The 13,816-nt window shown below is 42.3% G+C and overlaps 1 protein-coding gene across 1 annotated transcript in view; it reads left to right on the plus strand.

Moving 5' to 3' along the window:
• Positions 1–4,610: 4,610 nt before the first annotated feature.
• The window catches only part of MTF2 (metal response element binding transcription factor 2), a 45,237-nt gene continuing 36,031 nt past the window's right edge, over positions 4,611–13,816 (plus strand). The window contains exons 1-2 of the mRNA XM_063428413.1: positions 4,611–4,799; positions 12,339–12,537. Of these exons, the coding sequence (XP_063284483.1) occupies positions 4,795–4,799; positions 12,339–12,537 (204 nt within the window). The 5' untranslated portion in view covers positions 4,611–4,794. The remainder of the gene's footprint in view (positions 4,800–12,338; positions 12,538–13,816) is intronic.

Genomic DNA, 13,816 nt, shown 5'->3' on the forward strand with positions numbered 1-13,816 from the left:
TCCAGTTTATACAGCTCAAGTAGAGGAGTGGTTAAAGACTGAACCTGGAAAGTATTTGGAGAACAAATGGTATCAGTTAGAAGATGGGAGAATAGTCATTTCAGCATCACTAGCGGTAGAAATTGTCCCAAACTATCACAACGGGACACATTCTGGGAGAGATAGTACAGAAGAATCTCTCAGAAAACATTTCTACATACCAAGATTGTCCAACTTGACTCAGGCCATTGTACGAAGATGTGTAACGTGTGCTAAAAATAATGCAAGGCAAGGACCAGTAAAGCCACCAGGAGTCCAGTCTATGGGGGGACTCCCCATGTCCGATTTACAAATTGACTATACAGTAATGCCTAAATCTGGTGGACATCGCTACCTACTGGTAGTTGTGTGCACCTATTCAGGCTGGGTAGAAGCATGTCCTACTCGTACAGAGAAAGCAGGAGAAGTTGTGAGATTCCTGCTACGAGAAATAATACCCCGATATGGACTACCCTGCTCTATAGGATCGGACAATGGTCCAGCTTTTGTTCATCAGTGCCTACAACAACTGACTCATATGCTTGGTATAAAGTGGAGGCTTCATACGGCATATAGACCCCAGAGTTCTGGTAAGGTAGAGAGAATGAATAGAACTATTAAGAACCAGTTGGCTAAAATGTGTCAGGAAACCCAACTTAAGTGGAACGTTCTCTTGCCCATAGCTCTATTGCGAATCCGCAGTACAGAGTTGGGTAAGACTATGGAGGAGGTGCAGAAATGGGTACAAGATAGATTACCTGTGAATATTTATCCCCCAGTTCATAGTTACCACCCAGGAGACCAAGTGTGGATTAAAGAGTGGAATAATGTACCGTTAGGGCCCAAGTGGAGAGGTCCTTATATTGTTCTTTTGTCTACCCCTACAGCAATAAAAGTGGCCGAAGTGACTCCGTGGATACATCACTCCAGGGTTAAACCAGCAGCGGTCGATTCTTGGCAAGCTACAGCAGATCCAGAGAATCCCTGCAAGATCCGGTTAAAGCGCACGACTCAGTCGGAGTGACGAGGAACCTTGTGGATTACAAATGTTATTGTTTCAGAGATTGGTAAGTGAGTGAGAAGGCCATAATAAAGCCTGTCCGCTCACCAACGTGTAGTTTAAAAGTCAGGAAAAGTCTCGAAGAGACCCCTGTGAAGACGAGCAGAACTCCATTCCCTGCAGCCCTTACATCCTGGAAGCTAAGGTGCCATCGCACGGACGAAGACTGAGGATGACGACGAGAGATGTGTTTCTGATAATGTTTTTATACGTGTATTTTGATATTCAGGAAGGTAGAGGTACCGACACTCCTAGCTGTGAGGTATGCATTAAGACTACAAGAACAGGTAACCATATTTCCCAGACCCTAATTTGGCATTCGCATTACGAGTGTAAAGGAGATGTATCAAGATGTAGATACTTAAATATAGAATATAGTGTGTGCCATTTAGGAGTAGGAGAACCTAAGTGCTTCAGTCCTGAGTATCAACCTCGTACAATTTGGTTGACTCTCAGGAATGGAGATCCTCAGGGGACCCTAATTAACAAAACGGTATTAGAATCCGTATATTCTACGGGTGTTCTGCTATTTGATGCGTGTAAGGCGATATCAAGTGGTAGAAAGCCGTGGAATGTATGTGGGGATCTTAGATGGGAGAGAACGTATGGGTCTAACGATAAATATATTTGTCCCAGCAGTAAAAATAAGTATGTGAGTCCTAGATGCCCAAATAGAGATTATAACTTTTGCCCATATTGGTCTTGTGTGGGGTGGGCAACTTGGGGACAGACAGCAGACAAGGACATGATTGTGACTAAGTTGCCTACCAATCCATACTGTAAGTCTATGGAATGCAATCCAGTCCATATATTTATAAATAACCCCGACAAGTTCTTAGATAAATATGGTAATTTATTTGGGTTTCAAATATACGGGCGGGTTTAGACCCTGGGACAGTATTGTTTATAGGGATAGAGACTGATACGGTAACCTCCCAAACTCATCAGGTATACCATTCCTTCTATGAAGAAATGAGTATAGATAATAAGATCCCCCATAATGCTAAAAACCTGTTCATTGATTTAGCTGAAAGTATTGCCGGTAGTCTTAATGTTACCAACTGCTATGTGTGTGGAGGTACTAACATGGGAGACCAATGGCCTTGGGAAGCAAAGGAGGTAATGTCCGGTTCTGAGGCAGTTGACCAATTAATATCTTCACAAGCCGATTATCATATGAGTGTTAGAGGTAAATCTGAGTGGAGATTAAAGACCTCCATCATAGGATATGTTTGCATAGCGAGGAAAGGAATGATGTATAATACTTCTGTAGGAGAATTAACTTGTCTAGGGCAAAAAGCTTATGATGATGATACAAAGAATACAACTTGGTGGTCGGCTTCAAATGTCTCAGAACCATCTAACCCGTTTGCAAGATATGCCAATTTAAAGGACGTATGGTTTGATTTATCCATCACATCTAGTTGGAGAGCCCCAGCAAATTTGTACTGGATCTGTGGTAAGAAAGCCTATTCGGAGTTGCCACAGGACTGGGAAGGGGCATGTGTGTTGGGTATGCTCAAACCATCCTTCTTCTTGTTACCTATCGAAACAGGTGAGACTTTAGGTGTTAAAGTGTATGATGTGAATCATAGGAAGAAAAGGGGACCCATAGAGATAGGCGCCTAGGAAGATGATGAATGGCCTCCCCAGCGTATTATAGATTACTATGGGCCAGCCTCGTGGGAAGAGGATGGTACCTTTGGTTATAGAACCCCAATTTATATGCTCAACCGTATTATAAGGTTACAGGCGGTGGTTGAGATTATTACTAATGAGACCTCACAAGCGCTCAATCTTCTAGCGAAGCATAATACCAGGATGAGGACAGCAGTATACCAAAATAGATTAGCCTTGGATTACCTATTGGCAGTAGAGGGAGGTGTATGTGGGAAGTTTAACCTGAGCAATTGCTGTCTTCAAATAGATGACGAAGGGCAAGCAATAGCTGAGCTTACTAGCCATATGGTTAAACTAGCGCATGTGCCTACTCAGGTATGGAAAGGGTATAATCCAAGTAGTTGGTCTGGTAGCTGGTATGAGCAGTTTGGAGGGCTTAAGGCATTGGTAGGTGGAGTCCTACTGATTTTAATGTTGTGTCTACTCCTGCCATGTCTTATACCCTTAGTAGTTAGGTCTGTGCAAAGCCTGATAGAAAATATAGCAGAAAGGAAGGCTGCTGCACAGATAATGGCAATTTATAAATATAAGGCTCTAGATCAGGGAGAACCAATGCAGGAAGATGAGTGTTGAAAGATTCACATCATAGACAAGTGTGGTCTGGTTCATGGTAACTTGCGGTGTATGCAAACCAAGGTTAAGTGATGCCTCAAGTAATTGTGAAATATCAAGAGGCATCAAAGGGGGGAATGTGGTGGAATCTCGGTAAAAATAAATTTAGTAGGCCGAGATTACCACGTGGCATGTGTACGTGCATATGCTGACGTATCGATCAGTTAGTTGCACGTGGCAAGATACGATCAGTAGTGTACGGAGCATGTGCGAGAATACAGGATGTAGTATTCCCCTCCTCCATTGTGCTGGACAAGCCATGCGGTCAAGCAGGAAGTTAATTCTTATTTGTATTGATTGGTCAAGAGAATGTGCGGGTGGAGCTTAATATGGGAGGAGTTATATGCCTATATAAGGAGCCTGCACTATTGTCCGGGGCTCAGAACCTGTTGTATTTTTGTGACATTAGTCCCTCTGAGTCCCGATCGGTGAACCGAATAAAGAATCTCTTCCTTCCTGAAGAAACCTGTGTCCATCTCTCTGTGCTTGGCTTCCGTCAGTTTCTCCGGTATCACTACATCCTTTATTCTCGCACATGCTCCGTACACTACTGATCGTATCTTGCCACGTTCAACCAACCGACCGATACGTCAGCATATGCACGTACACATGCCACATGGTTATCTCGGCCTACTAAATTTATTTCTACCGAGATTCCACCACACTTGCAGTTGTACCAATACATAGACGTAATCACTCAATAAAATAGGGATACTAAAAATAGTCGGGCAACCAAATTTAAAATTACTGGACCACTTAAGATGAAAAGATCCAGTAGCATAGTCCTTAGATTAATTTTTTAGTTGTTTTTAGTTATAGACTTCATAGAGTCCTGCTAAAAGACAACATGGTACAGCTCCCCTTCTAACATGGAATTAATTGGTTATCTGAGATCCCTTTAAAATAAATATTAAATAGATATTACTATATTTTTATGTTACCACTCAATGTGCCTGTGAAATTGGGGGGTGGGGGGAATGATAAAAATTTAACATTTACAAACATATATCTTCGTTATGCCTCTAAACCTATGAATTAATATTCATGTTAGTGGGTTATTATTTTCCATGATAACCTCTATGAAAAGGGGACTGAAATTATTTATTTATTTTTTGCCCTTTTCCAAGATGGCCGCCCCGCGTTCACGCGATGCTCCCTCTATGGCGCTGCCCGGCGGCGGTTGCTGAGAGCTAGCTTTTTTGTATTGATCTCCCAGAATGCAGTGCGCGCTCCGCGGGAAACCAAAATGGCGAAGGCTTGTAACCGAACCGGGTCCTCTGTGTATGTTTTGTAAGCTGTGACCGGCGCTCCCCCACCTACCACCGCCCCTCCAACTGAAGGGAGGGCCCGGCGGCCGAGGCCCAGCCTGAAGCGCCCGCTCGAGTTTCAGCCGTGGGAATCGCTGTCACCGCAGGAGTGACCGAATGAGGTGAGCGGGCCAGGGTGGCTGGGAGCCTGGGATGGGGAAAGCCAGGTCAGCCATGTTTTACTGGGCACCATCACCACATCGCATGAAAAGTGCTGCCCTGCGCCGTGCACACTCCACGTGTTGCAGGTGGGAGAGCAGCATAGTGCATTCAGAATTTACATTATCTGATTAATGAATTCCCCACACTGCAGGGCAGCACTTTCACGTGTTGCCCACCAGTGTGCAGATAATAAAATATGGGTCTTCAAGAACTTGTCTGATCTGGCAGACCTCAGAATCGGGCTCTTTTTTTTCCTCTGTCCTTATTTACCCTTTCTCCCCTGACTTTCCCTGTGACTCATGTTTAAGTTTTGGTTAACCTCTGGCACTCTAGTGGTGTTGAACTAAACCCCTTCCACCCCCAGCCCTGGGACCTTAGTCCAGTAATATATAACAATTGGCACTCCAGATGTTCTGGACTGCATATCTCCTAGATGATTTGCCAGAATTATATGGTAGAGTAAGAGCATCATGGGAGATGTAGTCCAGAACATCTGGAGTGTCGAAGGTTGCCTTACCCTGAAGCTTAGTACATTGAAGGCTAGGGTGCCAGAGTTTAGACAACACTGATCTGTTAGAATTATAGACATGGGCAGTGGTTAGGACTGCCAAACCCACAGTGGTTTTCCAGGGTTTGTTTACTACATGTTAATGGGCAGTTTTTGAAAAACATGCAACAATGTACAGTAGAAAAAATATACTGCATTATACCTGACTAATGACCTGATTTGTTGTCTGCAACAATGGAGTTCTACAGTGCAACTGTAGTTGCATGTAAACAAAGGCCATTTTATAGAATCTGGACACAAAGGGGCTTTTTTTTTCTTGAGCATTTTTTAAATTTCATGATTGTCATCTCTGCAGGATATTCACCAGAGTACCAAATTGTGTGAAGTCTGGTGTATACGGGTTTTTTTTTATTTTATTTTTACCTGTTTCATTCACATGTCATGCATGGATATAATGCTACTGTGAAATATAGAAAAACATGCGGGTAGCAGGGTTTTGTCAATTACTAAGAGAATGTTACAGTTCAGGGTAGTGATAATAGTTATTTAAATAAATATGAGTGCAGATTGTCCATCCCTGGTTTATATAGTATTTTTTATGGCTAGGGGAGGGGGATAGAGTTGGTTTCAAAGCAAGCCTGAAAGTGACAGGCTGATATTTTTGAGCATGTCTTGCTGGCAGCTGATGGGTTAATCAGGTCAGGCGCGGTCACTGTTCCTGTTGCATATAAATGCAGTCAAGGACAGCACCTCTTTGTGTTCTGCTAGGAAGCCAGGTTTTGTATGGGCTTTGTTGCTTTGTATAGTTTAGTTCCTCTTTTGCCATGCTCATCTTTAAGAATAGCCATGTGAAAAAAACAATATAGTGAAATGTAAAAAACAATCACACAATGAATATATAGATTTTCTTAAACTAAACCAGAAAATAATGTATGTACAGAAATCCTGATATTGTTGGGAGAGCTTGCCTCACAGGGGAAATATAAAAACATTGTATTTGGTTGATTTATTTCAGTTCTATTTCTCTGCTGTACATCTTTGTGAGCTCTTATGTCGGAGAGACTAACTGCTTTGATTCCTCTTCAGGTGGAAACAAGTACTCATTAAATATATGTATTGTAACAATCTCACTATAGTTAAAGGTTAGAATGGCAATATCCAATAACAATCTATAATAAATCTGACTGCAGTGAGTGTAGTGTGATAGTTGTCATAATATTTAATGTGGATCTGGAAAACCTCTTATTGTCAATGCAAGAAAGGTTTACTTGTCTTAACTTGTTTTTTTTTTTTTTTTGTTTTTTTAATAACTCCGCAGTATAAGGCATTTTCATTACCACATTTTCAATTACATTTCCTGTGATCAGGAAATTTCCCAGCATGCATCTGATTTCCTGACTATCTTCTCATTTTGTATCCTTAGAAATGTTTTAACATTTTGGCTATTGCCAAAAAAAAACAGAAAAGCGAAAAGGGTAGACAAGTGCCCATTGCATGTTCTTTCCACTATTTAGATATGTATAGTAATAGTAGGAAGCATCTGGGAAGATAGAATAAACACAACATGATATTGGTAGCAAACTTTTGATAATCTTACACATTTTATTCCGAGAATAAGCCAGGTGAATAAAAGCCATGCTTTCTTGATACTGACAAATCTGAAGTGAGTATTTGGACCTTGAACAATGTAGTTTATTTGTTACTCTTGTAAATAAAGTAAGAGAGTTGGCCTGCTGTTAGAACAACAAGGGGAATTTTAGACCAAAGCTGCTGCGGTGCCAGATGTTTTGTTATCTGTGACAAATCTACAGTTTCTTAGGCTATGATATTGTTAAACTGAAATTATTATTGGTATTTATATAGCGCCAACTAATTCCGCTGCGCTTTACAATATTATAAAAGGGATACATTTTAACAATGAGATTACAAAATGTTTTGGAAACAATAGGTAGATGAGGAGCTTGCTCAAAATAACTTGCAAAGCAAGATACTTCTGAATGTTTCTCTCTGCATTAAACTGTTAAGGACCAAACTTCTGGAATAAAAGGGAATCATGACATGTCACACATGTCATGTGTCCTTAAGGGGTTAAAGGACCACTATAGTGCAAGAAAACACTCGTTTTCCTGGCACTATAGTGCCCTGAGGGTGCCCCCTCCCGCCAGGCTCTAGGGGGAGGAAGGGGTTAAACTTAACTCTTTCTCCAGCGCCCGGTGGGGAACTCTCCTCCTCCATAGCGACGTCATCGGCTGAATGCGCATGCGTGGCAGGAGCCGCGCGCGCATTCAGCCAGTCCATAGGAAAGCATTCTCAATGCTTTCCTATGGACGCTGGCGTCTTCTCAGTGTGAAAATCACAGTGAGAAGCGCCTCTAGCGGCTGTCAATGAGACAGCCACTAGAGGCTGGATTAACACTATTATAAACATAGCAGTTTCTCTGAAACTGTTATGTTTATAGAAAAAAGGGTTACTCCTAGCTGGACCTGGCACCCATTCATTAAGCTGAAGTGGTCTGGGTGCCTATAGTGGTCCTTTAAAGCGGCACTGTCATGCCGAACTTACCTTTCCTCAATCTCTTCCTCTTCTCCCCCTCTCTCAGGATCTGTTATTCTTTTCTTCCTGTCTTCTTTAGTTTTCTTTAAAATCATAAGACAAAGTAGGGACTCTTTGTCTTATGGAGGATTTCTCCGCTTGACCAGCACAGACCAGTGGAGGAGCAAAGTGTGCTTCATTTCCGCTGGTCAGAGGAATTTTCCCATAATCCTTACCTTTCCTCTGTGTTCCCGCGATGCTTCCTGTCATTTTAGACGAAACTGCCGGATTGCGTTCTAACTGAATGAGAACAGTATGTTGGTTTGTTTTAGAACGCAATTCGGCACTTTGTTCGGATTGCAATTTAATTCTGATGAATGAAACTCCGATCCTATTCATTGCTGTGGCTGCATCTTGCAGCCGCTTAGTAGATAACTCCCTAATTCCCACGGTATCAGGGAGCTGTCTACTAAAAGGCTGAAAGACCTAAACTGGTCTTTCAGCCAATTTTACTAACGCTAAGTAAAAATTACTTAGTATTAGTAAATAATATGCCCCTGCTCACTGTAAAAAAAACAAAACAGAAAACCTATTGGCCCCCACCCCTAAACGACGGGTGGGGGCCCTAAAGTAAAATAAGGGAGGGAGACCTATTGTCCCCCCCCGGCACCCACCTCTGAGCCAGGGTGGCTGGGAGCCTGGGATGGGGAAAGCCAGGTCAGCCATGTTTTACTGGGCACCATCACCACATCGCATGAAAAGTGCTGCCCTGCGCCGTGCACACTCCACGTGTTGCAGGTGGGAGAGCAGCATAGTGCATTCAGAATTTACATTATCTGATTAATGAATTCCCCACACTGCAGGGCAGCACTTTCACGTGTTGGGCGGCGGGTGGGGGCCATAATTGTAATAAGTGGGGGGGGGGACCTACTGTCCTCCCCCCCCCACCCCTGCGCGGTGCGTGGGGGCCATAAATTACAATAAGGGGGGACCTACTGTCCTCCCCCCCCCCCCCCGGCCCCCACCCCTGGGCGGCAGGTGGGGGCCATAATGGTAATAAGGGGGGGGACACCTACTGTCCTCCCCCCCCCCCCCACCCCTGGGCGGCGGATGGGGGCCATAATGATAATGGGGGGGGACCTACTGTCCTCCCCCCGCCCCCACCCTTGAGCGGAGGGTGGGGGCACCGTCAATTCCACCCCCCCACCCCCCCCATCAAGGTGACTAGGGGTCCCCAAGCCCCTAGTCACCCACCCCCCACCCAAATAAAAATGCCTCTACCTACCCCCCTCACCCTAAAAAACAGTGAGGGGGGAATAAAATTCCTAACCTGTAAAGTAAAATTAAACTTACCATTCAACGTCTTCTTTTTTCTAAAATCTTAATTTTTCAGCCCCAAAAAAGGCCAAATAAAAAAAACACCATACCCGTCAAACTAAAAATAAAATAAAAAACCAGACGGAAAAGAGAAAACCCGAGCGCAAAAAAAATAATCCATCTTCACCCATGGAGGGCTCCGCGCAGACTGAGCTCGGCAGGGCAGGGGAAGGCTTATAAAGCCTTGCCCCGCCCTGCAATTAGGCTAAGAACACTCTGATTGGTGGGTTTAAGCCAATCAGAGTGTTTTGTCATTTTACAAGCGTGGGAAAGTTCTTTGGAATTTTCCCACGCTTGTAAAATGACACAGAGCACTGTGATTGGATGGATTTCAAGCCATCCAATCACAGTGCTCTGTGTCATTTTCCATGCGTGGGAAAGTTCTTTGGAATTTTCCCACGCTTGTAAAATTACACAGAGCACTGTGATTGGATGGATTTCAAGCGTGCCGCAGGTCTCGCGAGATTTACACTGTGGAGCTGGAGGAGCTGCAGGGAGGTGAGTAAACGCTTGCTACCCGCCCCCACCAGGACCGCCGGGCTTGTAATGAGCCTGGTGGTCCTGGGAGGTATTATCGGCAATATCGGTATCTCTATTGGCTGATACCGATATTGCCGATTATATCGGTAAAACCGATAATCGGTCGATCCCTAACTGTGAGTACTTTCTTTTATGGAGAACACATGGTTGACTTTACTTGGATAGTTAATAAATAACTTCTATAGCTTCTTTTGGCATCCTGAGTGAAATATTTTTTTTTTTTGTTGCATATTCTGTCATAGAAAGCTGTCATAGAGCCAGTGAAAGTCACTTCAGCGTTGTATGGTGTTTGCAAGCCAAATGTAATCATGTACCGGACAGGATAAGATGTTTCCCCTATGATGTCACAGATTGCTACTTCTGCCATTTTAGCCATGTTTGGTAGTAGTATTAAATGAAAATGAAGGGAGACAAACATAGCACTCTTGCTCGATAACCAATTAGGATATGTGTACTTAAGGTGATGGATTGACACTTTAAGAGAAGGCAAATGGCAAACTCTATAAAGAAAATTAAAACAAGGCTAACAATGTTTTCACACAGTCAGTGTACAAGGCTTATTTGTTTAATTCCATTATATACTGGTACTGAAAACTTTATATTTAAAGCTTATTTCACGGCCTCATTGTAATATTTTTCACTGAGTCTTTAGCATATCAGCTTTTATCCTTTTAAAGTGCATATTATAAAAATGCTGTTCTCCATGAGAAATTACTTTTTATACATGCGATCAGAAACGCCTACCCAGCTGTAAGTCAATATGCCAGGGACATTCACTTCCTCATCAGTTGGCTCCGTCTCCACTGTCGTTCCCACCCTTATCCCCCCCATTGTATTTGATCATACTGCTTTTCGAACTGTCGTGCAAGAGCTTTTGTGTATGCTGGTGAACCGTTTCCATTGCAACCCAGCCATTTCATGAACAAACATGGCAGGGCTGATGCAGACTACAGAGCATACAAGGTTGGGGAGCCGTGCACTGTTACACACGGTTCTCTTGATTGTGCACACTTGAGCTCCATTGTGTATTACAGCTCAATGAAAAAAAGTCTATGATTTGACAAGAGGTGTTCACGCGCACAATTGCAGATGCGTATATTATGAGGCATCCCAATGAAACTCTCTTCAATGCAAAGGCTACAGGCATAAGATTGTAAGACCCGCCCCCACCAGGACCGCCGCTTTTTCAAGCTCTTATTAGATATAACAACAATGGCAACATGTTTCAATAAATAAATGTATGTGTTCATTGAAGGTATAGGTACTAAATAGTGTGTTTAGAAAAAACAATTTTATGTGTGGAGTTTTTCTATAAGTATTTTGTTGCGACACTTCCGCCCAGGAGAGCAAAGGGATCCAAGGAGAGGTCCCTTGATAAGTAGGGCAGCAAATTTAATGTGTCAATGTCATATCTGTGCCCTCATTAATCTGATGGGCCCTGATTTGAAGGGAAACTCCACTGCCAGGAAAACAATCAGTTTTCCTGGCACTGCAGGTCCCCTCTCCCTCACACCTCCCATCCCCGGGACATCGGCGGTGGTTTCAGGTCGGCGTCGCTCCTCCCTGTAATCACGTCAGCCGGTGGGCGAGACTGATCCCGCCTGCCGGCTGAGGTAACCTCAGGCAATGCCGCGCATGCGCATTAGTTCTCCCCATAGGAGAGCATTGAAAAAGATTTTCAATGCTTTCCTACGGGAAATTGAGCGACACTGGAGGTCCTCACACAGCGTAAGGACTTCCAGCGACGCTCTAGCAAAGAAAATCTTTGCTATAAATGCGGAAGTGCCCTCTAGTGGCTGTCTAGTAGACAGCCACTAGAGGTGGAGTTAACCGTGCAATGTAATTATTGCAGTTTATAAAAAAAAACTGCAATAATTACAGTTGCAGGGTTAAGGGTAGTGGGAGTTGGCACCCAGACCACTCCAATGAGCAGAAGTGGTCTGGGTGCCTGGAGTGTCCCTTTAATGGACAGACTATTCCTTCCATGAAACTTAATGTTTTTATTTAGATGGTGCTGCAACTCAACTGTGTTGAGTGAAGTGGGTTCTGTTTGTCCATGCAAAAATGCATTGTTCCTGTCTGAACAAACAGCGTATTTCTGCTTTTTCAGTAAACAAATGTATAGTTGCACCAAGATTGAAGTCGGAATAGGTTATTAATATAAAGTTCTAGGAGTAGAGGCTTAAACAACATGAAACTGCAATCTGTTTGTGAGATTTTGGTTTGCTGTGTTTCTTTTAAATTGCTGCTTTACGTGCCATACATATAACCCAAGATCCCAACCACTGATCTCACAACTTACAATAAGGAATGTATTGTTTAGATAAATATGTTAGCGGTTTTTCAGTGATACTTAACCTTTTATTTTGAATGGTTCCACCTATATTGTAATGTACATTTTATATATTACAGTCCGCTTTGCTCAAGGTTTGTAACTTTCTATGATTTGTTCATTACAAATATATATATATAGAGCAACTTAAGAATTACCCTCATATATTATTCACTTCAGTTTTGCTAAACCTTGTTATTGTTCAATTAGAGACGCAACTGTGGTGGGCAACTCATTGGTCCTCAAAAGATCCCCTTTCCATCGGCATCCAAAGGCCTTTGAGCCATTGACCAAGCTGTCTGTACGGCATGGACAGAAACACAAGAAACAAGTGTGTAAACTTGAAGAAGGTCAAGATGTCCTAGCAAGATGGTCAGATGGACTGTTTTATCTTGGAACTATCAAAAAGGTACAGTTTGCCACTGTCCTCTTTTTCTTAAAGGGATACTAATGTTTAAAAACTAGAGCTTCAGTTTTATAGTGATTTTACTAAATAGCCATTCTGCCTCTTCTTTAGACTTTCTTTTATTCCGTTTATTAAATTCAGGTAGACTTTGTTTCCTTTCGATTGTGTTACTTTTAAGGAACACTATAAGCATGAGTTTAGCTCTGTATAAGTGCATTACAGGGATAATACCCGAAGAAATGCAAACTACAAAATCACCTCTGAATATCTATTTTCTGCAAAAAAAAAATCTTCATGATTATCAAATGTTGCATTGACTTCTTCAGAGACCAGGACATGACTAAGAACCCTGGTAATCCCATTCTTCACATTTGTCATTAGTAGTTCTTGATATTAACCAAAAAATATGCACTGCAACAGTTTATGGCTTTTCTACCAAAGCTGTTCGCTCTCAGCTTGACAAACCAGGTTTTTGAGTAGTTTCATGTGATCTATCAAACATGTTTAATAGAAACTGCCTGGTTGTTTTTCTTAACCTCTGAGTAGTCTTCCCTCCAACCCCCACCTAATTATGCTGTTTTGATAGCTCTGTATTTGCCATAACTCTTACATGAATAAACTTTATGGTCAATATAAAGCTGCCTGTACTGTACACAGCTTTCCTATTAAAGGGTAATTCATCTGCCAAAATACAAGATAACAAAAAAAATCACTGTTTTATAGGTATATCCCAAATGACACCATGCATGCATTTAATTGGGCATTTTTTTGTCATGGGGCTGTCCAATCACAGACTTCTCAATACAACTCAATGAGAAGTTTTTACAGGACAAGTGCTATGAGCAATTGCATCTCCTGTTTTGCTCCACTGAGCTATCCAAACCAGGAGGTAACAGGACTTAAATCAAAGGTGGTGTTACCAGATTAATTTATAAAAGTGTAAACAAAGAGAACACTCTTCATTTTAAGACTGAGTTCTTGGTCTTACTCTGAAGTAATTTTAGATGCAGAAATGTACTTTCTTAGGTCGAGTTCATAAGAGATCCCATGATGTAGTTTTCCATCATGAAATTATCAGGAGAGAGTTGTCCAAGATTATATGTGAAGTATCTAGAAATAGACTGGCATTTGAGTTCTTTTTGTGAGTGAAGGCATAGGTTTGGCGTGGCATGAATGGCCTAAAACTACAGTTCTGTAGGTTATAGCTAACCTTCAGTGACATTTAAAGCTGAACTTCTACTGCACAAACTATTATTGTCTCAAATAGAGGAAACTAAATTAT

The sequence above is a fragment of the Pelobates fuscus genome, chromosome 7 (assembly GCF_036172605.1).
Source record: "Pelobates fuscus isolate aPelFus1 chromosome 7, aPelFus1.pri, whole genome shotgun sequence".
Taxonomy (NCBI): domain Eukaryota; kingdom Metazoa; phylum Chordata; class Amphibia; order Anura; family Pelobatidae; genus Pelobates; species Pelobates fuscus.